Source organism: Tyto alba, unplaced genomic scaffold (assembly GCF_018691265.1).
Source record: "Tyto alba isolate M040663 unplaced genomic scaffold, T.alba_DEE_v4.0 Super-Scaffold_27, whole genome shotgun sequence".
In the NCBI taxonomy this organism is placed as follows: domain Eukaryota; kingdom Metazoa; phylum Chordata; class Aves; order Strigiformes; family Tytonidae; genus Tyto; species Tyto alba.
This window is the reverse complement of record NW_024881301.1, coordinates 4,384,446-4,410,693: the sequence shown is the minus strand read 5'-3', so window position 1 is coordinate 4,410,693 and position 26,248 is coordinate 4,384,446. Positions and strand designations below refer to the sequence as shown.

Below are 26,248 nucleotides of genomic sequence, written 5' to 3'. Positions count from 1 at the left end.
GATTTTTCAAAGGAAATTAAATATGTTTTTTACTCTATCATGTCAGCATTAAAAATTGGCAAACAGTTGTCGGCACATGTATTTACTAACGCTTGATTAACAGTGCATTGGATAGGCAACCAAAAACATTTTCAGAATTCCATGGAGCTAACTTCCAGATTAAGAAGAACATCACAAATCAAGGTTCTTCTCTTGCAGCCTTTTGATGCAAGAAATACTTTCAAGTTATGCTTAACCATCAGGCTAGGAAATGTAATATACAGCTAAAATCGGAATCTACTTCTAAATCACCATATTAAAAGCAGTTGTAATAGGAAGCCTCTTTGAGACACGCGCTGCCTCGTTTATCTCAAACAGGAATTACTAAAAGAGAATTTCACACTACTTTACTTTTACCAACATTAGCTGCCCTAGCTACATTGGCTGTCAAATCTGTACAAAACACCCCTGCCCTCCAGACCCTGAAGATCCTCAGAGGATCTCAGGGTGTATTCTTGTGCAAACTTACACATTTCTGTTTGGTTACAAAGTGCAGTGAGTCAGTGACAGAACCAGGAAAGACCACTAAATCCTTAATACCGTGCGTTTCATGTATATCCGTTTCTTTGTTTCTGCCTTTTGTTTTCTTTAAATTCTTAATGCAAGGGTATCAGCAAACTCAGTGAATTGTGGTATTCTAAGTAAATAATATAAATAGATATACCTAACCATAATAAATTGTGAGATAGACTTCCCTTGTGATCCCCATGTAAATTGTAATTGTTGCAACTGACATTAGGCACAATGTGAAATTATTTATCGTACACTGCTAAAACAGTTATAAGAAGACGTAATGTAATTGGAAGGTATCCCATAAAGCTGGTTCCCTCACCGAGCCCTAATAGTATCAGACACGGTAGCATAACCAGCCACTTTGCAAATCATTTACGACAGTGGAGTGTGATCTTAGAAAGATTCATTAGGTAAGTGTCTCAAAGAAGTGAGGATGCCCGGGAAGTATGTTTAAATGTTTCGCCATCATGAAGAATCAGTTATGCCTTCGTAAGCATCAATTAATTATGTGTATCCAGGAGAGATCTCTGCCAGATAAGAGCAGGAAGGATATGGCTCGGAGCGTATTAAAAAGAAGATTACAGGGAAGGTTATGCTAAAACAACTCACAATTTTATCTTCCCAGGAGACTATATTCCCCCTTCTCAATCGCTCGTTAATTTATCGTTCTGTTGTCACAGCTGCTTTGCATGCCACCTACGCGCTCCAAGCTCGCTTTCCTTGGCGGAGAAGGCGGGGGAATAAAACCCAAACTTCGGGAGCCCCAGGGAAATGGCGGCCGCGTCCCTCAGCAGCCTCCGCGGGCTGCCGCGGGCGGGGCGGGGCGGGGCGGGGCGGGGCGGGGCGGGGCGGGGGCTCCCCGCTGCGGGCCGGGCCGGGCCGGGCCGGGCGGGGCCGGGCGCCACCTGCCCCCGCCCGGCACACTCCACCCACCCGCGGCTACTTTTTGCCCACCTCGACGGGCCGCCTCCATTTTCCCCTCGCGGGCGGCCCGACGAGGTGACCCCCCACGCACACAACCCCCCGCCCCAGAGGCGGCCATGTCGCGGGACCCCGCCGCGGCGGCGCGGCTGCTGGCGCTGCTGGTGAGTCCGGGCCCCGGCGGGGCGCGCCTGGCCGCGGTGGGGGGGCTGAGGGGTGCGGATGTTGCGCGGCGCTGCGCGGAGCTGTGAGGGAGGGCGCTGCGCGGGGAGCGGCGACCCCGGGGCGGCGGGGGGGCTGGTGTGCGGCCGCGGGGGAGACGGCTCGGCCCGTCGGGGCTTGGCAGCTCTCCCGCCGCCGGCTGCTTGTGGCTCGGAACGGGTTTTCTGGTTTGCTCCCCTTCTTTGGGAGGTAGATAAAAGCCCCCCCCCAAAAAAAAAAAAAAGAAAAAAAAAAAGTCCGAAAGCAAGCCGAAGTAGAAGAGCCCCGTGAGAACGGTACCTGGGATGGGTGAGGGTTTTTTGAGGAGTGCAGTGAAGAGTTCATACTGTTACCATCTTCACGTTCAGCATATTACTTTTATTAATAAATTGTGTTACTTTTTTGAAGGAATAGTGCCAGGAGAGAAAATAGATCATAAAGCATAAACTAATGGAAGTCTTTATTGTCTTAGAGAAATGATACCAAAATCTTAACAATTCAAGACACTTAAATCTTTCCTCTTCTCTGCCCTTGCTCTTTTTTAGCCGTCAGCCTTTTGACCTTCCATCCTATGAAATACTCCTTGCTTTTGTCCTGAAAAAGTATCTCATAACAGAGGCCAAAACACCTGGTTGGTTTGATTAGGACTGATGTTTTCTAGCAGTTTTTTTCCAGGAGACTCTCCTTCATATCAGCAGCCCTGTTGTTCAGTTCTTCACCTTTCCAGGCTGGCAAAACGCCTACGGAAACCGGGCTGCGGCCACCGCTCAGAGGGAGCCAGGCCATGGGCTGGGCTTGGGAGCTGCCAGGGTTCAGCAGCGTTCTTGTTGCACGGTCAGGCTGGCAGGTGCTGTAGGTCGGGATCTTGCTCCCCGTGCTCAAAATCCTGCAAAATCAGATCTGTTAGTTGGAGACCTGTTGCCTGATGACTTTGTTGTAGACCTGTGGTTGGCCGCAAGTCAGCCGGCAACAGTTAACCCTGTTCTTTGCAGCGAGCTGGGAGTTTTGGTTTGGTTGCAAAATGTTTAATCCTGGTTTTGCCCAAAAGAGCAATGGGAAACATCCAGAGTGCTACTTGTACGAAAGTTTTCGGTGATTCTTTCTGTAATACTTGAAGCCACACTGTCACCCGTTCTGGTGAGCTTGCAGGATGCTGTTGGTTTTGCCTGAAAAAGGAAAATTATTTTTCTCAATCCTCATCATCCTGTCTCAGCTAAAGCCTGGGCAGGGTATGGTATACTAAGAGCGGAGTCAGTTTGATGCCTAAATGCCTCATTGTTTGTTAGAATAGTAGAGCAAATAAAACTGCCTGAGTTGATTGATGTCAGGAGAGAGAGAGAGAGGCACTGCTGGTTTTTGCCTTTTTTCGGTTGGTTGTTTTTTTGGTTTGGTGTTTGTTTTTTTATTTTTTTTTTTCCTAATCTGGACAAAGCCATTCATGTGGTAGCAAGTCTAGTTGCTTGTTTAAGAGCATTGGATAAAGATCATTTAGATCTTACAATATGCAAAGATGGCACTGATAGCTGCAAAACCTTAAGAAACTACTGAAAAACAAAGCCAGCCTAAAAGTCGTGTCTTCCCAAAGAGCCTTCCACCTTAGAAGCATTGAGAACTCGTAAGTTCTTCTTCTCCCTGTTCTTCCTGGAAGTATCTTTTGGTCGTCTGCACTCCCCCCCAGCTTGCCTGCACGCTGCATCCATGTGTCATCACCCCCCGGGTACCTCGCAGAGGGTCACGGCAGCTTTCCCTGAGTCCCTTGTCCTCTGACTCTTTTCCAGGGATGTCCGGGCGTGCCGGATGGCGATGTGCCTGTGGGGTTGGGTTTGGCTTGGCGTGTGCCCAGCGCACACGCCCAGAGCCATGGGCCTGCCGGCAGGGCATGGCTATCGAGGGTTATTAGACTGGGAGGTTTCTTAGTCATTTCTGAAGGGCGTGGACATCACGTCATCAAGAAAGGAACCCTTAGAACACTTCCTACATCTGAGTGAAAGAAGAGTTGAAAGTTGTACAGATTTCACTACGCGAGTAGCAAAAACTTACTTTTTCTCTGAACGTCTTCTCAGATTGTGCTTCCTTGATGCTTGGGATGTTAGACTTAGGCTGGGTATGATGAAGTTCAGTCCAGAATACTTAGATCACTATTGTAATGTCAGAGCCAGTAGCAATTACTTTTCAAAATTCATAGAAACCAGTTAAATTAAAAAAATAAAAACACCCAATGTGATGCTTAGTTTTAGAAAGACCAAAGGTGAGATAATTCAAAGCAGCATAGGTTCTATTGTGAGTAACATATTGAAACACGGTAGAAATCTTTACAAGCCTCTGTGCATTGATTCAACAACTCAAGTGTTCTAAAAAGGGCAGAATAAATAGTGCTATAGTGAGATATGAAAGCCAGCAATAAACACATAAGATCTAGTATTTTAGCCATCCTGTTGAACTGAAGTGTATTATTTTGGACACCAGACTTCAGAATAAAGTGAATCTGCCTAGGAGAGATTATGAGAAAGCAAATTATGCAATCTAAATTCAGGAAGTCCTTTTTTATGATTCTTGAAGTGAGAAAGTGGGCAACATGCATAAGTTTTCAGATATAAGAAGTGTAATTGTGAAGAAAGGGGGAATGATGCTGTTTGAGAGCATTATCAACATGGCAAAGAGGGAGATTTGGTTTGAGATTAAGACATGTCAATAGAGGTGTTTGAGTTTCTGTCATGGTAAGTGGAGATGCAGTGGATGCAGAGGGCACCTATGTGGTTGGGTCAAATTGCGCTTTCGAAAAAAAACCTCCAGCGTGTGTGAAGCTGATCCCTCCTGAGTAAATCTGCATTATTGGGAGATGCACCCATCTGCTCATGGGTGTTTGGTCTGTGGGACCAGGCTAATTTTAGTCTGAAGTAACAACCACAAACAGGGGTTGTGTAGTGTTGGGTTCTTGGCAGCAACTGCTTTGCTCTACAAATCTTATACTGGGCTTACAAAGTAGACATAGCTACAGTCAGTGCAGTCCAGAGAGAAATAGCAGATGTGGACTGACTTTGGGGCAAATTGAACTGCTTTCTGATGTCCTTGTCTGTATTTGCTGTATTTCTGTTGAGTATGACAGAAGTTTAGGCACTTGGTGTTCATTTAGACATACAAATTTGTGTGCCTTAATCTGAGACCGAATCTTGCCCAAACAGCAATATGATCAACTTGCAAAGAGCTAAAAGTTAAAATGGTAAAATGAGGGTAAGAATTAACAAAGACCCTACATCTGTAAGACTATCTAGGCACTGCTTTAGGCTAGCTAGTGAGGCTGTGGGACCTCCATCACTCTTTTTTAACAACCAGTTCAGCAGTTGCCAGGAAGCACTTGGGTGTAGTTCGTCCTGCCGCAGGGCCAGGAGATGGACTAGTAGATAACCTTCATGGTCCCTTCAGCCTGCTTCTCTAAGTGTGGAAGATCTTCACTTGTCCATCGTCTTCAGCACCAAACTGACTCGCAGGAGCTGCGGGATCTGAATCTCCTGACACACAGCATACGTGAAAGACCACATTTCCAGGACTTACTGTTTCACAGTGTAGCAAATACAGACACATACCTTCTTGCTTACTCAGTCTTTATCTTTAGAGTATGAAACTAACCAGTGTGTTTGAAATCTGTCCTTTAGTCACTTCCTGACTATACTGAACATGGGTTTGGGCAAGAACAGCCTTGTACTGCTTACACACAGCAGTTGCTCCCTTCTTTCCCCTGTCCTCTCACCTACTCCTGCTGCCTTCCTGTAGTATTTAATTCCATTTTTATTACTTCAGGCCCCAGGTTTTCCACCTCATTTTCTGTAACTATCCAGTTATCTTCTGACAGTGCCTTCTCAGCTCTGTGTCATCAACAGATGTCATAAGTAGATGTCTATTTTCTGTGCCAAGGCTATGTATGATCCACATCAAATGACAGACTGCCCTTTCCTACTCTAAGCCGTTTAATAGAAGGCGGCTCTAGGATATTAAAAAAAAAGGGGAAATTCAGAATTCAACACCTATTGGATATGTGACTGCACTTTTTCTTGAAAAAAAAATTAATTGAAAAGTCCTTTTTCCCATTATGTATTTGTTCCAAATGTATTTATGCATCTCATGAATAAAATTGCCATTCTTAAACACCTTTTATTGATGTCTTAAAGGCCCATGGACTACAGATTGAAAAGTACAAAAGCAGATTATTTTTTACTGTCTTAGCGATAAACCAGAATGTTTTGAGGCTGCTTTGTAGTTTTACTTTTAGTTGTCTTAATGAAAGACTTTCTGTTTATAATGACTAATGGGATTTTTTTCCGCTTTCTTGATATGCATCTCAGTGGAAGACCTGCTTATTCTCGAACTTCAGATACTTTTGTTTATGCTGTGGTTCTCAAGTTTGCAATACAAGGAAGCTTCTCACCTTGTGCCTCTTTTCCCCATTCAGTATTGAGACAGAAACACTTTTCCCTTCAGTTTACCAGTAAGAGCAAACAAGGATGTTCACGATGACATCTTGGCAACTATTTACTTTCCAAAGGAGTTGCAGCTTCAGTTGATAAACCTTGACCATAAACCAAAATCCTCCTGTCACTCTTGCTGGTACAATCTCATTAGTCATAAAAACAAATGTTAAAAATCCATATAACTAATTAAAACAAATAAAATTAAGAATATTAATGAGAACAACTTAGTCTAAGGCGTAAGATCCTGTAGCCCTCACAATGCATATCTGTTAGGGAACTTAGTGCTTGCTGATTTTTGTCTTCAGAATATATACATTGGGAAAATTGCCATTTGAAAAACAGTTTTGTTGTGCAAGTCGAAACAGCGGTCGCTATGTTGCTCAACACTGTCCACTGCATTGCTGTATTGTGTGGGAAAGAGATAGCATCTTTAAAAAAAATAGTTGTCATCGATGCAGCAATCAAGGCTGAATCAGAGGGATGAACAGGGAGCCCAGTCAACAGTCTAGAAACCAGTCAAAGAAAATATACAGACATACCCCCTGACATATTGCAGTAGGAAATCACCTTTTCTGAGCCTGCTTTGCCTTAGGCATTAGTATAAGGTAAATTAAAAAAAAAAAAAAATAATCACCTAAGATGCAAAATGTTGGTAGATGTAATAGTGCTGAATACAATAAAAGTATTCTTGACATACGCAAAGCTTAAAAGCTCTATTTGTTTGTTACACATTTTAATAACCTATTTTTTGTTGTCATTGTTTCCCAGTGTTTACATTTTTTGCACTGTTAGAGGGTTTTTGTTACCTTTGGAGTCCTTAGTGCTGCAGAGTGGATGTAAACACAGGGTCTGGTAATTTGGCAGAGGCTCCAGTTCCTTCCAGCTAAGATGAGGCACCTCACTGAGGTGTTTAAGGGCATCCATGGCTATACTGGGCTATTCTGGTGCATGAAAAGATGGGCAGTCCCAATACTGAATATTGGCATGTAAATTTTTGTCAGAGCAAACATCATTTGCTTGCTGGCATGCATGTGTCTCTGCCTTGTTTAAGTAAGAGACGGATGGATGTAGGCCATTTATCCTCCTAGCAAGGCACTAAGTAGAGAGCTGCTTCTGTCATGTATGCTTCAGCAGATGTTTTGATTAGTCCTTGCTTTTAAACGTTATTTAAACTGTTTGTTCTCTGCTGTGGTTAGTAACCCACCACAGCCCGTATAATCCGTGATTTGCCCAGAAGAGGGAGCTTCTTCAGAAGGCTGCTGACAAGCAATGCTAACTTCAAGCACTGGCAAATTCCCATCGGTTTTGAGTAGTGAAGTCTTAATCAGCACTAAAAAAATGGTTGTTTAAAAATTGCTAGAAAGTCTGCATTTATTGGGGAAAAAAAGAGAAAAAAGATTATTTGCTTATCTGTTTCCTGCTGGGAGAGAAGTGTAAAACTTAATAATTATATGATTATGATGTATGTTTTTAATGTGAATGGTTATGAGAGAATATTTCAGAAGCTATTATGGGTAAATAGTAAATATTAATTGATAGAGGTCAGATACCCTCTTCCTTATGGCTTTGCTGTTCATACGAGGGAGATCATATCAGTTAAGCTTAGTACTGCTAAAGTGACATAAAATTAATAATGATTATCATAACTTCCATTTCAGATCTGTTTGAATTATGGAAATGGACTCTATGTGAAGGTAGGAAATAACAGAAAACTGCTTTTCTTTATCAATGCCTGAAGAAGCGTTCTCTGAGTGTAAAAGGCATGCCTTTGTTCAGTTGATAAATAGCTTGACATTTACCATTTTCTGAAATATGAAAGCTGTACAATGAATAATGAAATGAAAGCCGAAATGCAAGTGTATAGATCCATCAAACTGAGTGGTGTTCAACTCTGAGAAGTTTCCCCTAAAATTCTGTTTGTAGATATCTCTTTTTTTGACTCTCTGTAAATGAAATCAACTACTGCTTTATGGAAGATGTGAACTGGAAACATTTCCAGATGTTAATCTGGAAGTTGACAGACTCCGTAGGGATTCAGCTGGACAGAAGGATGAAGAGTGTCATGCAGAGTGAGAATGAGGGGTAGCAGGGCAAGGATAGCAGAGACAGTGGATGGGTTGAATAGAGGCTTGCTGTTTGATGTATTCTGCTTCAGAGAGAAGTCTGAGTATGAGGCAGTATTGGCGGGAAGATAAACAGCCTTAGGGCCAAACTTCTTCCCACATCTGATGGCAAGCACTTAAATCTTCCAGAACAGGTCTATTTTCACCACCCCCTGGTCATGGGAACTTGCTCATGTATTTAAAGCCTGTCTTACCTAACTCTGTCTTGATGAAAAGACTAGTGTAGTTTTCTTCTTGAAACAGCTTGAGGAGGGTATACTTCTTAGATTGTGGCTCGAAAGGCTAATGCTGCTCCATGGTTTTGAAGTTACTAGCTAGTGAAAGAGCAAAGGCTATTCGTAAGTCTGGGCTGCAGCAGCAACAAAACACTTAGCCAAAATGGCTAAATTTAATGCTAATGTTCCAACCTTGTTTTTTCACAGGTTTATAATCGAAATGGCAGGAGTGGCATGTTGTCTCATCCCAACAGCCTAATCAGACAGAAGCGAGAATGGACAGTCCCTCCAGCTTTCATACGGGAAGAGGAGGACAATTCCTATAAGAATCCAATTGCTAGAGTAAGCCCAGAAAATAGATAAATAGAGAATACACATAAAAATAGAGTTGAAAATGTAAAATAAGGGTGTGGCTGCCCTAAACACATGTACAAATATTTATTTAATTTTAAAGGATTATTGAATGAAGATTGGCACATCTCCTTCTGTTTCCTTCCTTCAGCAGATGAGTTACTCTTGCAGCCTGATTTGGCTCAGTCTCTCTTCTTTTACCAGCCACCAGTTTTCATAAAACTTTTGGGAATACGAGTTTTTTCATTCTACCACCCCTACTTAGCTGTGGTTGGACTTGTCAAGTGGATCCCCAGGCTGCTGGTAGTGATAGGGCCCAAGGGTATGCAGGGAGCATGGTTATATATGACTAATTTTTTAGGAAATGGAGCTAGAAATAACCAAGGTGTTATCCTTTGTGCAACAGTGACATGTATTTGGTTCAGCACCAGTGTTGAAACCTGAATTTACCACACCTGTCACTTCAGCATATAAAGTACCTGCAGATGGTAGCAGGCTGTTACCCTCTGCTTGGGCCGCCCCTTGATGATGATGCTGGCACAATGCACGTGTGCTTTTCCAGATATTTCAGATATTTGCTGACAGCAGAGGAGTGGGATAATCTCTAGTCTATGTAGCTGCTTCTACCTGTTCTTCTCCAGGTCTGACCTTTCTTCTTCCACCCTATCACTTCCCCAGTACTGGTCACACTCACTAGCTTAGGTTTAAACTCCCTTAAAAAGCTGTCATATTTTATTTCCAGGCTTTACTCAGGTAGCTTCAATCCCAGCTCAACTCATTGTTTAAAACTGTCTTCTTCCCTTGGTCTTTCTCCACACTTCATTTCCCACATCTGTTTGATCAGCCAGTTTCTTCCTTCTTCCCTCACTCCAGCTTTTCACCCTACCACACTGGTCTTCCAGCCTTTCTGTGTACTTGTATCCTATCCCACTGTCTTTGGCCAAGCAGTCCCAATTTTCTTCTCCTGTAGACCCCTCCACTACATGGTTCCCAGCTGTTGCACTGCCCATCATGTTCCTCATCTCTCTGCACCAGATCCTCAAACAGAACACACACCTCTTCCTGCATTCATCTCAACATCTCCATACTGAAAGGAGCATAGAGAAATGTGTTTAATATTTATTTTTGTTTGTTCATTGCAAAAATAGTTTTTGTTGTGATTTTAAATATGGTTTTATTCACCAAATGCTATTTAATCTGTTATGTTCCTGCTAGATACATTCTGATCTTGAAGATACAGGGGTAGTGGTAACTTACACTATATCTGGTCAAGGAGTAACAGAACCCCCTTATGGATTATTTGTTATCAATGGAAAGACTGGAGACCTGAACATAACAGGAAGGGTTGACAGAGAAAAGACTCCAATGCTCCTTGTAAGTCAAGTAGTAACTTTTTCCTTATAGGTGCCGTCCTATCCATTTGTTACTTATTTTGTTCAAATGCATTTGCTTCAATTTGTTTTAATGTTTCTGGATATGTGTGTGTATACTTATATTTATAAGCATATATAATATGCTTATTTATCGTATATATGTACACGTATATATAACAATCTAAGCATTATGTAAGCATATATGCTTATATAATTATTGCTTATATTGCATATATGCTTATATAATGCTTAGATTCTGTTATATATATGATATATATTTCTGTATATTTCTATTTTGCATATGTATTTATATATATTACAGTCACTCATTGGATTTGCTTATTGTTTCTGTCTGTATTTCAGCTCAGAGGTCATGCACTAGATAAGACTGGAGCAAAACTGGAAGAGCCGATAGACCTCCCAATTAAAATTGTGGATATAAATGACAACTCCCCAGTGTTTTCCCATGAAGTTTTTGTTGGTTCAATAGAAGAATTAAGTGAAACAGGTAACATGATTTTTGGAATATTTTTTTTTCATTTAGCTTTTCTCAACACTTGCAAGGGTGCAAGTGAATGTATGCTTTGCAGCAGCGTATCTGCAGTAACAAGGATACATTCTCTTGCTTGCGTAGGCCAGGTTATCCACATGTGGATGTAAGTTTTTATTCAGAGCTGAGCTATGTGGTATAGTGAAGGGAAAGCATCCACATGAAGGCAACAGAAAACAACATTTCCTCTTATGGCACACTTAGTTTGATGTCAAAGGTACCACAAATCCAGGAACCAGAGTCCTTCAGCAGGGATTGCACGGGAGATGCAGTCTGCCATCTGGCCTAGCAATCCCAGCCTATTTGGGAGGGACTCAGCTCTGCTGTGCTTATGAAAAGCCCTGCTTTATTTGTGGGCTGGAGAGGTTCTTCACTGTGACGTGCATATGGCCATGACCTAAACCTCAAAGAACAAGTCAGTGGTAGTTTTCCTACTGATGTCAGTAGACATAGGAGCAACAGGTTATTTCCCAGAGGATAAGAAAAGATGGAATAAATCAACCTAGTCAATACCTGACATTGTGTCCATTTCAATGTCACCATAATCTGAAGAAGAATAGATTCTTGACCATCCACTTAGGTGAGTTATTAAGTTCCCTCAGCTCTCAAGTCAGTAGCAGCCATATGGTAATCGCTTCTTGCCTGAATTCCAGCTAATGTTCAAACTCAGGTACTGGATGCTGAGGTGCACAATTTCCCAGATGAAAAAACACTGTGCTATTTATAAGAGTATTGAAGCATAGGGACCGCCATGTATTTTCAGTGGAGCTGTTGGAGGGCATCATTACAGAGCAATTGTTTTAGTAACGTTCAGGTAGCAAGAGTCTGTAGTGATCCCTTTAGAATAATGTGTGAGGGAAATGTAGCTGGTTGGTCAAAAACTTTTTCTTTCGTCTCTGTATATCTACAGTTTTCTGACAGAACTTTTGAAAGAATTCAACCCATTGTTTAATTCTGGTGCATTGAATTCTATAAATTACAGATGTGTTAGGAACGCTTCTTCAGCTCCATTAAATAAATAAAGGCAAGAGCATCAGAAAATTGTGCAGTACATCCAACAACATGCTCTGTCTCTGACATCACAGTAAAAATACTTGTCAGTGCACGACAGTGTAAACAAATAATGTATTTTGTTTGCTTTTTTTCAGGTACACTTGTAATGAGGATAAATGCAACAGATGCAGATGAACCAAATAACCTAAATTCCAAAATTGCTTTCAGGATCGTTTCCCAAAGCCCTAGCGCTGCGTTCAGTATGAATAAGGATACTGGCGAGGTTCGAGTAGCGAAAATAAACCTTGACAGAGAGGTAAAAAAAAAACTTTTACCTTCCTTCACCTCCCTTGGGCTTAAAGCCTTGTCTGGCTGATTCGTGTTTTCCAGGGACTGGGGACAGGGGGGTGGTGATGGGATCAAGGCTGTGTTCCCCCTGCCACCTCTCTAGCACAGCACCAGCCCGATGGCTGTTGCCTGCTGTCCCTCCTGTGCAGCCAGAGCAGCAGTGACATGAAACAAGGGGTCATTTCTCTGTGCTGCAGAGCATAGGGCAAAGACAACCCAGGTCACCACCTGCAAAGCTGCTGACTGCATCCAGGTTTTTGTAGCCCACTCTGCAAATCCCGGTGCAAAGAGTTAGGATGGGTGCTGCTGTGAAACAGCCTGGCAAGCCATGTATTGCCAGCAGCTTTACCAGTGCTTGCATGAATTTTTGATGGCCAGCAGATGGTGATCTAGATGTTAGCTCTCTGCAGCTGAGGGCAGCATCTCCACCTCTAGCCCTGTCCTGACACACAGGTATCACTGGTCCTGTACCTGTTTGTGGCCATTGAAATGTTTTCATTTGCCACATAAGTACAGTCTAACTCTGTGGGGGAGATGCAGAAGCCCCAAATCCTTTTCAGAGCCTCATCTCTGCTCCAGCAGAGCCTGTCATGGTAGTTGTGTGTGGGATTTACTACTAGCTAGAGAGGAGTTATAATTAGCCACGAGAGGGATTGCCAAAATGTGATAGAGATAATACAGCAGGGGAAAAATTTTTAGTCTTGTTTAAATGCTTTTTTTCTTAACATGGCAGACACAAAGTAGCTATTCTTTGGTGGTGGAAGCAAAAGACCGTGGTGGTGAATTAGGTGGGAATGCTGCAACGTGTTCTTTAGAAATCAAGATTTTGGATGTCAATGACAATCTGCCGGTGGTTGAAAGTCATGCGGTAAGTACATTTATCACAACATTTGGCAGGTTCCTACACCTGCCAGTATCCCATTACTTACTATGGTGTTGTGCAAATTTTCTTCACTGGTGAAATAAGGTAAATCATGACATCTTTTTAAAGACTGGGGTTTTTTTGATTGCAGTTTGAAGGAAGCATTGAAGAAAACAGAGCAAATGTGGAAATTATGCGAATAAAAGTATTTGACAAAGATGAAGAGTTTTCTGATAACTGGCTGGCAAACTTTTCATTTGTTTCTGGCAACGAAGATGGCTTTTTTCATATAGTAACAGATACCCAAACAAATGAAGGGATTTTGACTCTTGTGAAGGTTAGTATGTTCTTTAGAGAGTCATCTTCAAATATTAGAATAATTATTCCATTTGAGTTGACATAGAAGTTATTTATATTCAGTCAATATGTAAACCGTAAATTTACATGGTGGGCACTCCTCCTTTTGGCATATTCTTTGCTGGTGTATTCAGTAATTCCATGCAAAATAATAATTTTGTCCAGCTTTACCACTTACACTGTGTATGATTTCAAATATATCTAGTGGGACAGAAGTCCCCAAACTTTCCGTGTTGTTTGGGCAGCAGTTCTAACAAATACACTGTAAACTTTCCCATATTTTTGTTTTCCTTGCTGTTCTCAGTTTAAATTTCCTTATTTCCCATGGCCACAGATAACAACATTTCAGGCAAAACCTACTCCATGAGCTGTGGGCTACAGACTATTTAATGAATATCCATAAATTGGAATTATGGATATATTTTTTTCCAAAAATGGAAATTTTTATTTTATGGAATTCACTCCCCTTTAGTCCACAAGAAATAAAGATGCATAGTGTCCTAAGTAGGTTTTTTTTTCCCTCTCTGGTTTCCTTGTCTGAAAAGTGATAACTGTAAAAAATTGATAAGTATTATGAAGTAAACTAATTTGTTTTTAAAAAAAAAAAAATCGGAAGAGCCAAGTAATACTGAGCGCTGATTCACTCAAAGACAATATATGGGTAGGACTCTTTGCACCTACCTTAAATTAGTTTGAATTCAGTAATATAACCTATGGCAGACATACCTATGGTGTCATCCATTAAAAATAAGAAAAGTAGTCGTCTTTATGTACTTTTAAGAGTTTGAAGCATTATGTGTTGAGAGTAACATCTTAACCAACGGTTCTTTTATTTCTTTATAATAATTTGTATACAGTATATATAATCATTTATATTATTATTTAAATAGTAAATGTATGAATGTTGTCAAGATACCAGGTTCTGTCAAATTGAGTGGGTTTTTTTTGTTGTTTTTTTTGTTTTGTTTTTTTTTTTGTTTTTTTTTTTTTTTTTGTTTCATTGCTCTAGGAGCTGGATTATGAAAAAGTTCAAAACCTAAACTTGGGCATTGTTGTTACAAACAAAGCAGAGTTCCACAAGTCAATTAAACGCAGTTATAAAGCACAAACGATTCCAATCAAAATTAATGTGATTAATGTGCGAGAAGGCCCTGTATTCCCTGGTGGCACAAAAATTATTGAAGCAAGTGAGAAACTACAGATAAGAGACGTTATTGGACAGTATCAAGCTTATGATGAAGACACTGGAAAAACAGCAGAGCACATTGTGTAAGAATCTTTTTATAACTATCATAACTGAGTTTCAGAAATCAGATCTCACTGTAAAAATGTATATATTGAACTGAAATAATTTTGAAGGCAGGTTTTTTTTTCTACTATGTATAATTCACACCTCAACATCATTATTATAATCTTCACTATTCTGTTATGCAGAAAATAGTTGACGTGAAAATCCTACTTGTTTTGTTGTACATGGTGAGATCTGAGTGTTTGGGCCAAAGTTGTCTGTGCTTGCACGCTGTTTGTCATGCCTCTACTTTTGAGAGATTTACTCATCTGACTTTGCAGAAACATTGGGAAGAAATATGCAGAAACTTCTAGTAATGGGGCAGAAGGCGTGTAAGGTAGATGGGTCTGAGCCGGGTGCGTTTAGATTTTTGAATCGCGGCTCTTTAGCTAAAATACTGTTGAGCCACCACCATGGCTTTTACAAATGGTGGAGACCAACAGAGCTGCGTGCCCCATGGAGGACCCCTCTCCTGTCATACAGGCTCTCCTGGGTGGCTGCTGCTCAGCTTTAGCTGGGAGCAGGAGCGGAGAGGAGGAGGATAATGACCAGCAGCGCAGCTCCCTCTCCTGCTTCAGTCTTGCTCCCTGAATCTACTTTTTATAATGCCCCCACACCTAAATCCTGGCTCTAGAGGGAAAAGCAGGTTTCAGCATTCGGGGTAGGTTTATAATCTTAGGTTTATAGCTGAAAGCAATTCCAGTGGCAGGAGCATCAGACCTAAGGGTTTGGTCTCTGCTTTAAACAAAGAATAAACATACTGTGAAGTGGCTTTTTCTGCTGATGGTTGTTTTCCTCATTATAAATGTGTAAACCTTTACATGCAATTTTAATCAGATACGTGAAAGGAAGAGATGCAGCAAACTGGATCACAGTAGACTCAGTCACAGGTGAAATCCGACTTGCAGAAAAACTAGATTATGAGTCGTCTCATGTAGTAAATGGTACCTACACTATCACCATGTTGGGCATAACTACTGGTAAGTTGAGAGGGTTTTGTTCTCACACTAATTGCTTGGTTTAGGATTTAGTTTGCCTTTCTAAAACTGTAGTTGGTTTAGCCTCTCTAACCACCTAAAAAGTAGGCGCCTAGTGCAGTTTCCCATAGGCTCTATAGTTGAAGAGACACAGGCAACTCATTGCAGTAGGAAGAACCTTGGAATGGGTTCCCAAGGTGCCCATTTCTCTTCTTTGACTAGATGGAGATGAACTTAAAGTTTTGCAAAGACCAAGTCTGATAGGAACATACCTTGTCAAGGTAGAAATTGCCAGTATCTCAGTATGCTAATAGGCAGACTTCAGTGTCTTCAGTTTTCTTGAATGCCAAGCAAGAAAGACTCCATAAACTTCTTGTGTATCTAATTAGACTTCTCCTTTTATAACCTGCGTGTTACTGTGTAACCATACACTGGAAATAGATCACTTTTAACTTAAAATAGTAAAGCAGCTTGCCTTCAGAAGAACTCTGTCAATATGTTTATTAGCATTAGGAATGAAACACTGCTCCCTTAAGCTCCACGGAGTGCTCTTTCAACTTACTTCAGCAATGTTTGTGTTTTGGAAAATTCTAAGGGGTTTTTTTTATTATTATTTTAAGATTAAATTTTTGCACTCTTCAAATCAATTTAGTTTTTCGTATTTAAAATCTTAGATTCTCCTAAGAAAACGGTCACCGGCACAGTCGTTATTCAAGTTAAAGATGAGAATGATAACTGCCCAGTTATTGTGAACCCTGTGCAGACTGTGTGTTCAGATGCAAAATTAGTTGATGTTACAGCTAATGATTTGGATGGTTACCCGAACAGCGATCCATTCAGCTTTACTGTCATTGATGAGCCTGAAGGGACAGCAAAAAAATGGTTAATTGCATCCAGAAATGGTAAGAAAATACATTTTTAATTACTTTCAGTTCTTCAGAGTCCTAGTGCCTTAATTTGTTAATTCAAGTCACACTGATTTGTCTGATCCAGACCAGAAAAACCCATATATATGGAGTCAGATATGAAGACACATCACTCACATTCTGCTCCCTTCTCTCTAATGGCTATTAAAGCACATGTCATGTCTTCTGGGGCTGGTCACCTTCCCTCAGTTGGACCATCTTTGCCTAGTTTGACCCCTATGTGGTGACCAGATTTCATGGGTAATGCTGGGATCAAGCCATTCCCATCTTCCTACAAGAAGCATGCAGTGATGGGTGATACTTTTTGTTAAAACTGAGCTTGAAGATATGGTTGTGTTACTGGCTGAAGTTGTTCTAACTTACAAATAAATAAGTAAGTCTTGTCTGCACATTGAGCCTTGAAAAGGTGAAATAGTGTAACCTAAGATTGTCCATCACAGTAGGAACAAAAATAAGGTCAGAAATCATAAATAATGAGTATTTCAAAATGAGATGAGCATTTTCTTCTTACATTGCTGTTCATATAAGCCTGAGAAATGCTTGAAGGAAATGCTTCAGATAGATTGAAGGCACCAGAAAACACGTTTTTCTTCTCAGACTCATTATTCTGTCCTCCATAATCCTACAGCATAACACTGCAAAACAATCAGCAGAGTCATCCTAATGGCCAGGTTTAGGACCAAGAAGGAATAATCTTGGCTTTCCTCACCCCGCTTGCAGCCAGACTAGCAGTAATTTGTAGGGATTGCGGCTTTTCCAAATAGGGTGGCATTCCCCAGCTGGGAACATCACCTGGGCACCTCTTGCCTAGTTGTGTCCTTGATGTGACATGGCCACAGGACCGGGTGGGATGTTGTCTTTCTGCCTGTGGCCTACAACAGATTAATCTCCTAAAGACTGACGATGTTGTTTTGTGAATTCAGCCTTTATCTATGCAGATGACGTGAAGGCTAACGCTATATAGGCAGTTGGCTGTCTTCCATGATAAGCCTGGTGGTGGGAAACTCTTCACCATCATCTGAGGCTGCAAGTGAGCACGGCTGCTTTGTTACCAGCATGGATTACTTCAGAGCACATATGTTGTAGCAGCAGATAATTAAGCATAATTCCATTGCATTGTCTGGGCTTAACTGGAGGGGGCAAGTTGGGAGGCTGTGAAGGTCTTACTTCCCTTAGTTTACAGGAGTCAGTTTTCTCGCTGCTCATTTCTTGTTTTTTCTCTTTTTTTTTTTTTTTTTTAATCCCCCCTTCTGCCTCAGGCACCAGCATACAGCTGGTACCACAAAACCTGAAGTTGGGCAGAACATCAGTTCCCATCCTAATAAAGGATTTCCAAGGGCTCAGCTGTGCTGAGGCACAGTCTCTGCAACTGACTGTTTGTAATTGTGCGGATGACGGCGTCTGCAAAGAGAAGTTTATTGGTGCCAAGTCAGTGGGTCTGGGACCAGGAGCGGTTGCATTAATCATCTTGGCGTTTTTACTTTTGCTGCGTAAGTAATGTTTCACATTACCTTGGAAACACTGTGAATATGGTCTGCAAGGCATCAGGAAAGAAACAGTCCAGCTCCCAGTTTTTAATCAGCTTGATATAGTCTGTGTAAATTCCTAGTCTATGTGAAGTCATGGCAAATCCCCAACTAATTTTGGTAACATCAGCATTTCACCCTCAAAGAATTTCAAGCTGTGCATTTTAAAATTAAGATGCATGACTTTAATGTTTGTTTATGGTGCTGTAAATAACAAGTGGGGAAGCAGTAAGGAATCCTTTTGGTGTTCCCACACCTCCCCATGTGAACTCTAACCCTTCCCACTGAAACCTCAGCGTGCTCTCCACTCTCTTCTCCCTCACTGCAGACCCAGGTCTGGTGCCTTGCTCTGAGCAGCCTGCGACATTGTTCTTTGGTGAGACAAAATAGAAGCTCAAAAATAAGAGAAGAATGCTTGTAGTCAGGGTGTGGCCATGTGTACTAGTGTTGCATTTAAAATAGCAATGCCTTATTGCTTGTTCTGGTAGCAATCTAGCTGTGGCAAAACAAAGTTCATGCCACCTGAATACTCTCTGCACCTGAAACTGGATTGTTTTGAGTTCCACAGGCAGTGCTCTAGACCTGTCTTAGGAGTGGTGAGGTGGAATTTACATGATGCTGTGTTGTTATCTGGTAGTAAAAAGAACAGGAAGAGTTTGAAATGCTGAGGTTGTGCAGTGATATTTAAGGCTCGGGTTTGGTATGCGAGATCTTGGATAGAAGGATAGCTACATACGTGCATGATTATCTGCAGGATTGGGGCTGTGATGGGTTAGTTGTCAAGTTTACTCTCTACGAAACCAGCCTGGCGTATGTTCCTAGGAGATACCTCAAATATTTGGGAACCTGCCTTGAGTCGTTGTCAGCCTTCATACTGATCACTAGCTCATTAAAGATACATTTGGGAATGGGAGCTGGCCAAACTTTGGTACTGGCTGTTGGTGTGCTTGGACCCTAATAATCACATTGTTAATGGCAAACTTCTGTTTCCCCATAGTTATTCCACTGTTACTGCTGCTGTGCCCCTGCGGCTCAGGAGCGAAGGGTTTCGCTGCCATACCGGACTACAGCGAAGCGATGTTGCGTCAGTGGAACAGTGAAGGAGCAGCTCCCGAGGAGAAGGCATGTATCTGTAATAGCATTTCTCTTTGGTTTCTACCCAGATGTTCAGTTTGGCACTTGGCATCTCTTCTATGTTACAGGCTGACCTTTCAAACCTGTACAGCAGATTTTAACCACACATGAACATTAATTAAAATTAACCGTGTGAGGCTCAGTGAAAGATGTGTGGAAGATGAATTTCACCAGCAGCTCTAGAAAAACCAAAGTAAAGTTTAAATCCCAAAGTAAAGGGAAGGCAGTCAAGTAAATGTTGATGGTGTCTGAGCAGAAGGTAGAAGGGTGGGGAAAGCATTGATGCTGTAAGGAGTGAAGTATTTGCATTTGCAAGCCTGCAATGTTCTGCACCCCTTGGGAAGCATGGTAAATCAGTGAAAGAGTGGGTTATAAAGCTTAGATTCTCCTAGTTCAAAGTTTCAGGCTGCATTTTAAATTGCTTCCCTCTGCATTTGCCTTCTTAAACAGAGGAAATTCTTAATTAAAAAAAAAAAAAAGGCAGAAACAAGTGCAAATCCGCAGAGAGAACAGTGAAGTTTGCCCTTTCTTGTTATGCTACAAAACCCAGTTTTCAAAAAAAGGGCATGACACTGGCATGCTTTTACACAATAACAAAGAAACAGGAATAAGGTGAAAGACTTGATGCTCACTCCAACTTCTCATTAAAACACAATTAACAGGGAGGCCAAACTGCTAGAAAGTAAGAAGGGGCCAGGCAGCACCAGAGCAGCACCAGAGAGGCAGCAGACAGTGCACACTCGCCCATTTTGTGTCTGAGGAAAGCTGGACAGAGTCTTAGAACAGCTGAGCTCCCTGGAGTTTTGCAAGCCTTTTTTTGATGGTGGTGGTGGTTTTGGTTCCCCACCCCCCCACTTCATTCCCAACCCTTTGAGTTTCAAGAAAACAACAATCTGTAGAAACATTTCCATGATCCTCCTTGGGAACAGAGTTGCGGAAACTGCACCCTATTTCAGGAGGCCTTTTACTCTTTGCAGCAACATGTAGAAGTGCAAATTCAAACAAGTCATAAGACAGCACACTCCCAGGTCCCACCCAGCCCTGCTGCTGGTTTGGTGAGTTCCATGAGCTCGACAGCGCAGCTTTCATGTCATATCCTAATTTGTGTTATTTATGTAGCCGGTGCTAAGCTTCATCCCACCCAGTGCACTGGAGAACTCCAGAGGAGCGACCAGCGGAGCAGGAACAGCAGTGGCAGCAGCAGCAGGAATGAGTGGGGAGGAAACTGCAGCAGGAGGCAGCAGCTCTGCCTCCCATATGCGAGAGAATCACAGCACTACTGCCAGGGAAGCATGGGAAGAGCACAGACATCTCCTTTCTGCTGCTGAGTGTGGAGCCGTGGCAGCTGGAGGGGCTGAAGGCATGGCAGGTGTAGAAGGCAAGACAGTGGTGGCTGGAGGAGGAGGCACGATGGGAGCAGCAGGAGCCATGAATGAAGAATTTCTAAGAGACTACTTCAATGACGTAAGCATGACCCGCAAATAACAGTATTTTGTTATTTACAGTTGGTGTGAAACGCTGTTTGTGTTATTACAAACACAGATGAATAGATTTGTATATATAAACTGTCCCGATACAATGGCCAGTGTCATGTGCATGTGTAGTTGGGGGCAATAAGCATTTTTTATATTAGGCTCACATGTGGGACTTAAAGCATGACAGTGCTCAGTCTTCTAGCACTGGGTGTTTACAGGGTCTCCCACGAGACCTTTCTCTCGAGGGAGGTACTTGGGAATGGAATCCAGAATATTCAGCAATGACCAAGGAATGCGTGTGCCCAGGAAGAAGTCATGAAGAAAGACTATGGGATCTAAATCTCAGGGATTTAAACACATTAAACTGGCCTGTAGGGAGGCACCGGTGACTCATCATGAGTCACAGCTACAAACTTTACCATGGAGCAGGTTTTTGAGAGATAAGCCATAGATGTCTTGGGTGGGTCTGTATTTTCAAAGTAGCTGATGAAGTAAGTGGTGCTGGACTTGTCTCTCTGCCCAGCAGCCTGGATAAAGGGCCATTCATCAGAAGCCTGTGAGGCACATGTTGCAATCCCCTTTCTGACTTTTTTTTTTTTTTTTTTTGGTGTGACCTAACCACTGACCAATAGGCTCTTCTTACTCATCACGGCACATTATTAGTCCTTAGGCTGGTGAGCTCCTTATAGTGGAAGTTCATGCCAGGGAGTGTATGGAATGTCCATCACCTGTACAAACAAAACATCTTCACACAGCTGGCTGATGATGGGGTTTTGTAGGGGAGTAGCTGTGCAGGTTTGAATTGCCACTTGAGGCCAGGGAAGGATTTGAGCTTTAGTTACTTGTATGCCTCCTGAGTGCTCTAGCTACTGGTCTTCTGGGTGGACAGATGCAACAGCAGCAATTCTGCTTCCCTTTTGCTCTTTGCACTTCCTAATACTAAGACATACTTTAAGCATAGCTGCCTGCTGAAGTCCTGCAGGAAGGCGTGGTAAAAGTCATACTACAGTACTCTTTACAGCTTCTGGGAGCCTAAAATATCTCAGATTATAAGGGGGGTGAAGGAAAACAAAACAGATAAGTAACCAAACCAAATGGTTTCATATGTGTGCTGATTTTTGTAGAAGCATCTCGGGTAATGTGCCTGCTTCCAGGATCAAACATAGATAAACATACAGAGTCAGTTTGGGTCTGGATAGACACCACATTCCATAGACGCCTGAGCTAAGCACTTTAGAACTTCAGATGTGGCAGAGAAGTGGTTCTGAGCACAAGCCAGCAACTGTACTAGGTAAAGCTGGTAGAACAGGCCCAGGGGATTTGTCTGTCTTCACACCTGGAACTGGAGCCGGTGCAAGCATGTCCACAGATATTTGTGCTATCACTGGCAGCAAATCCATTGCAGATGCTGCTTTCAGACTGAGCTGGCCCTGGAAGCTCTACAGTCGGAACCCATGAGCCCTCCTTGGTGCAAAGTGGGCCGCATAGAGCCTAAAAATGTCTGTGCTGGACTATGTTCCCGTACTTACCAAGACATTTAACTTTGTGATTTGTTTGCTGTTAGGCTTCTTGGGTGTGATCCTGCAGGTTAGGCTAGTGAAAAGGGCCGCAGCATGTGATAACATGTCATCGTGTACTCATTAAATGTGCGTTTAAATGTTAGGATACTCTCGGGCATGGGTTTTTTGGCGCTCTCCCACAAACAACTAGTTAGAGGTGAAGTTCATTCACCAAACCAAAACAAAAGCAATCTGTTTGTGAAGCAGTATCACAAATGGCACAATTCCTGGTAGGCATAGCAGCAAGTGGTAATAGTACCCAAGATTTTTAACTTTAATATCAGATGTTTCTTCTCATCAAGTGTACTGTCAAGTGCGGACTAACTTCAGAAAAGCAGGAAGCACTTTCAGGTACTGCCCTCACTTGGTTGACAGTTTCTGTGGGTTCAGTTAAATTTTCTTATTGTAAACTCTTTGACCAAGCATTCCTGATTTTCAAATTTATTAAGTCTAGAGCTGATGTTAATTATGTTAATGCTTTTGCTTTCTGTCTGTAGAAAGCTGTCTCTTTTGCGGATGAAGACGAAGCCCAAGCTGCAAACGACTGTCTCCTGGTTTATTCCCAGGGAGAATCGGGCTCCCCCCATGGCTCCGTCGGCTGCTGCAGCTTTATTGAGGGTGATCTCGATGACCATTTCCTTGATGATTTAGGAGACAAATTTAAGACTCTAGCAGAAATATGCATAGGCAGACACATCAACATGAAAGACAGCAGCTCCAGGAATGAGTCAGGTTTCGGTCTTAATGACTCAAAATTGCGGTTCTCGGATCAGCAAAATGCTTCCAGCTCGGAACAAGCCTTTGCCTCAGGCAGCCGCTTCCAACCCGCCCTGCCAGTGCACGCAGGTGGTGTTGCAGGAGATGACACGCTCTCCAAGGAGGTGGTCACGGAAACCACCTTTGCATCCCGCTCTGGTCAGCACAACGCCCAGCCCCTTCCCACAGCCCACACAGAGACCAATTTCACCATGACGGAAACATCCTATTCTACGGGGGCTCCTGCCTGCTCGGCCGCTGTCTTTCTAGACCCACAGTTTAAGGAGAACATAGTAGTGACAGAGAGAGTGCTGGCACCCACCTCGAGCCTGCAGGGTATGGTGGAAATCCCTGATTTGCCGCACAGAAGTAATGTGGTGGTTACGGAGAGGATGGTGAAGTCGGAGGGTGCAGGGCCAGGAGCCGTGACGGTTCAGGATCTCCCAGACTCCCAGTACGTCGTGGTGAGGGAGCGGGAGAGGGTGCTTGTGCCCGCTGCAGAGCAGGGCTCGCTCAGCTCCCCTGCTTTGGCAGAGGGGCACAGCATGGTGCTGACAGCCTTGGGGACACAGAGCAGAGCCAAACAGGCGGCAGGTGCCGGCCCAGGAAGGCAAGAGCACGTTTTGATCACAGACTCCCTGCTTAACCAGATGGGCTCCAACTTTGAGGAGCCACCTCCTGCCAGCGCCACGCTGAGCAAGTCTTCCAGGGTCACCAAATACAGCACGGTGCAGTACACTCGCTCGTAGCCTGGCCCCTTGCAGGGGTGGCGGTGATGGGCACCCTTGTGCCAACGTGCATCTTGCCTCAAGCTTTTTCTGGAGACCTGAATTTGCTGGAGCTTTCAAAATGGCATGGACTTGCTTGTGGTAGTTTGTATAAATAAGGATTATGACCAGGAAGCTAGTAAGGAAATCTGCTGTTGTTGTTATGTAACACTGGCAGTGATGCTTTTGAAGTGTAAAGATGTGGGACATACATTTTTTTTTTTTCCCCTTGTTTGCTATTTTTGTAATTGCTTTTTATTATCCAGTTAGTGTAATAATACCACATAACCACAGTTGCATAATTATGGGAAAGCAGAAAAAAGTCTGAAATCTAGTGATGGATAGTAGCATGCAAAGCACAAGTTAGGTTTCTGAACTACTCTTTAGTGTATCTGCTGAAGTCCCCCCTAAGGGGCACCAGTTTCTCACTGTGTATTTGCCATCTAATTCCCTGTGGGCCAGGGCAGCTCCCTTTAACTGCAGCTGCAGATCTCAGCACCTTGGTGAATTGCTGAAAAATCTCTCCTTCCTGTAGAAGCTCAGGCCACCAAAGCCAGTATGTCCTCAGGACAGTGGAATGTTGATCTCCTGGAGGGATGTCACAACTTCAGGTTATCAGCATTTGTACCTTAAGCAATCAGTACTTGCATATCAGCACAGGGGTTAAAGAGAGCAAGTAGCAAAAATGCTGAGAGCTGCAATTTTTTTGGTACCTCAGTGTAAAATTCCATGACTTGGTGATGGTCTAGGCTGACATGGACAAGTAAGCATTTGCATTGTATAGATTTTTTTTTTCACTGGCTCCTAATCAGTCCTTTAATGATGTATAAGAAACAGCCAAAACTTACTGTAGCTTTAGAGTCAGAGATCCAGTCGGTGTCTTTGCTAGCAAAGTTTATGGCCCTTAGACAACTGTAGGATCTGATTTACAAGTGCAATTAACTAAGTGATTTTCATTCTTTCTGTGAACTGACAGATACAAGCACAGAAATGCAGCCTGGAATATACATATATATGTGTGTGAGGGGTTCTGCTGGCTCCAGTACCAGAGCTCAGGTGGCCTGTGTAGTGCCTTATAATGGCAGCTTTCCATAGCTCTGACAAGACAAGAGAAAGCTCCCTTTAAGTCTGCAACACTTAAAATTACTTTTCTTTCCATTAAATTTATGTGGTAAAAGCAGAAGACATTACTGCACTGTTTGGCACTACGTATATATGCACATGTAAATATTTGTATGCAGTTTAAAACATTTTAAAGTGAATTTTATAAAGGAAAACCTGTAATACACTCATTTTTCTCAGAGTAGAAAGAAATATTTTCAGTTAGGTATTGGCACTGTGTTTATCTCATACCTGTAAAATCAGCAAGCTGGTCATACAGTGCTGCAAAGCCCATGCACCTGCTGAGCTTTCTGGTTGTCTCCATCTCTCCTGGAGTTTTCCTGCAGCTGCAGTGTTATGTTTTCCACAGATATGTTTTGCCTTTGACTAGAAATGTTTTCAGTGTATTTTATTTTACTGATAAGGATGTAAAAGTTGATTCGGAAACATAAACATAAAAAATAGGAGCCATGGCTGTGCTCAAGAGGGTGCATCTTGACAGGTGGGCCATTACATTAAGTGGAGAAATACTTCCAAGCACATCAAACTACTCGCTTGATTGGACCTGTTGGTTATTTATCTCTTAAATTTTATTATTAAAGTATGTGCATTTACTTTTAAGCAAGCATGCAGTTTTAAGTGGTCACCACTTTTTCCTGCAGTTGGAATGAGTGAACTTATTTCTGACTTCTTAGTGGAGAATTTCTGTGGGTTTATGTAATCTTAAAATAAAGAACTCTACTGTATTTTTTTTTTTTATTATTATTATTCATTCTGTTTTAAGAAAGCTACCCTGGTGAAAACACCAACTTTCCTACTGCAAATAAAAAGTTTAAAGATAGAGTGAGGATTAGGATTTCCCAAACAGCCTCAAGGACTATCTGAAAGACACAGATGTAATAGAAGTTGGTGTCCTGCTAACTTACAGATTCTGAAAAAAATGAATTCTTCCTCCTGCTTAAGCAGACTGACTTCTGTAAGAAGTTGATGCAAGGCAACAGCATCCTAGCCACAGACTTTATGGGCTCTGAGTCAAAACTATTCTAATCGGTTTATACTTCCAAACAACATGTCATAAAATACTGTTTCAGTTGTTGAAACTTAGTAGTTAACATCCAGAAGAAGATGTAAGAGTCAGGACTGTGTCATAGAAATCCTGGCTTCCCTGTGTATTGTTTAGATATAAACTTTTCTCACAGATTGGCTAGTGCTGTAAAGAGTATTTTAATAGATTCGTTAAGAGTGAATCTCCATTATTTGGCTTAGTCTTGTAATTTGACTTAGTCTTGTACCAAGACTTAAGATGCTATCAGCATGTGCTAATGCTGGCAGAATATCCATCAGATTAAATAAGTCACTTCTAATGGAGCTGTGTTTTGTAAATGATAGTGGCTGGTGGGAGGAATGTACAGAGCCAAACTAATGGA

At 42.2% G+C, this 26,248-nt stretch overlaps 1 protein-coding gene across 1 annotated transcript; it reads left to right on the top strand.

Moving 5' to 3' along the window:
• Window positions 1-1,448: 1,448 nt before the first annotated feature.
• DSG2 (desmoglein 2) lies at window positions 1,449-25,567 on the top strand. The gene is made up of 15 exons (XM_042798217.1): window positions 1,449-1,637; window positions 7,799-7,834; window positions 8,686-8,820; window positions 10,045-10,203; window positions 10,566-10,710; window positions 11,901-12,061; window positions 12,827-12,961; window positions 13,107-13,292; window positions 14,322-14,581; window positions 15,438-15,580; window positions 16,252-16,479; window positions 17,763-17,993; window positions 19,027-19,151; window positions 20,283-20,627; window positions 22,695-25,567. The coding sequence occupies exons 1-15, from the start codon at window positions 1,593-1,595 to the stop codon at window positions 23,700-23,702; spliced, it is 3,342 nt and encodes a 1,113-aa protein (XP_042654151.1). The 5' UTR covers window positions 1,449-1,592; the 3' UTR covers window positions 23,703-25,567.
• Window positions 25,568-26,248: the final 681 nt, after the last annotated feature.

Bases quoted from the DNA above. Each gene is read 5' to 3' on its own strand.
- DSG2 (XM_042798217.1), top strand. From the start codon at position 1,593: ATGTCGCGGGACCCCGCCGCGGCGGCGCGGCTGCTGGCGCTGCTG. The intron at 12,062-12,826 runs GTAAAAAAAAAA...TTAACATGGCAG, and splicing joins AAATAAACCTTGACAGAGAG to ACACAAAGTAGCTATTCTTT. The intron at 19,152-20,282 runs GCATGTATCTGT...TTATTTATGTAG, and splicing joins GAGCAGCTCCCGAGGAGAAG to CCGGTGCTAAGCTTCATCCC.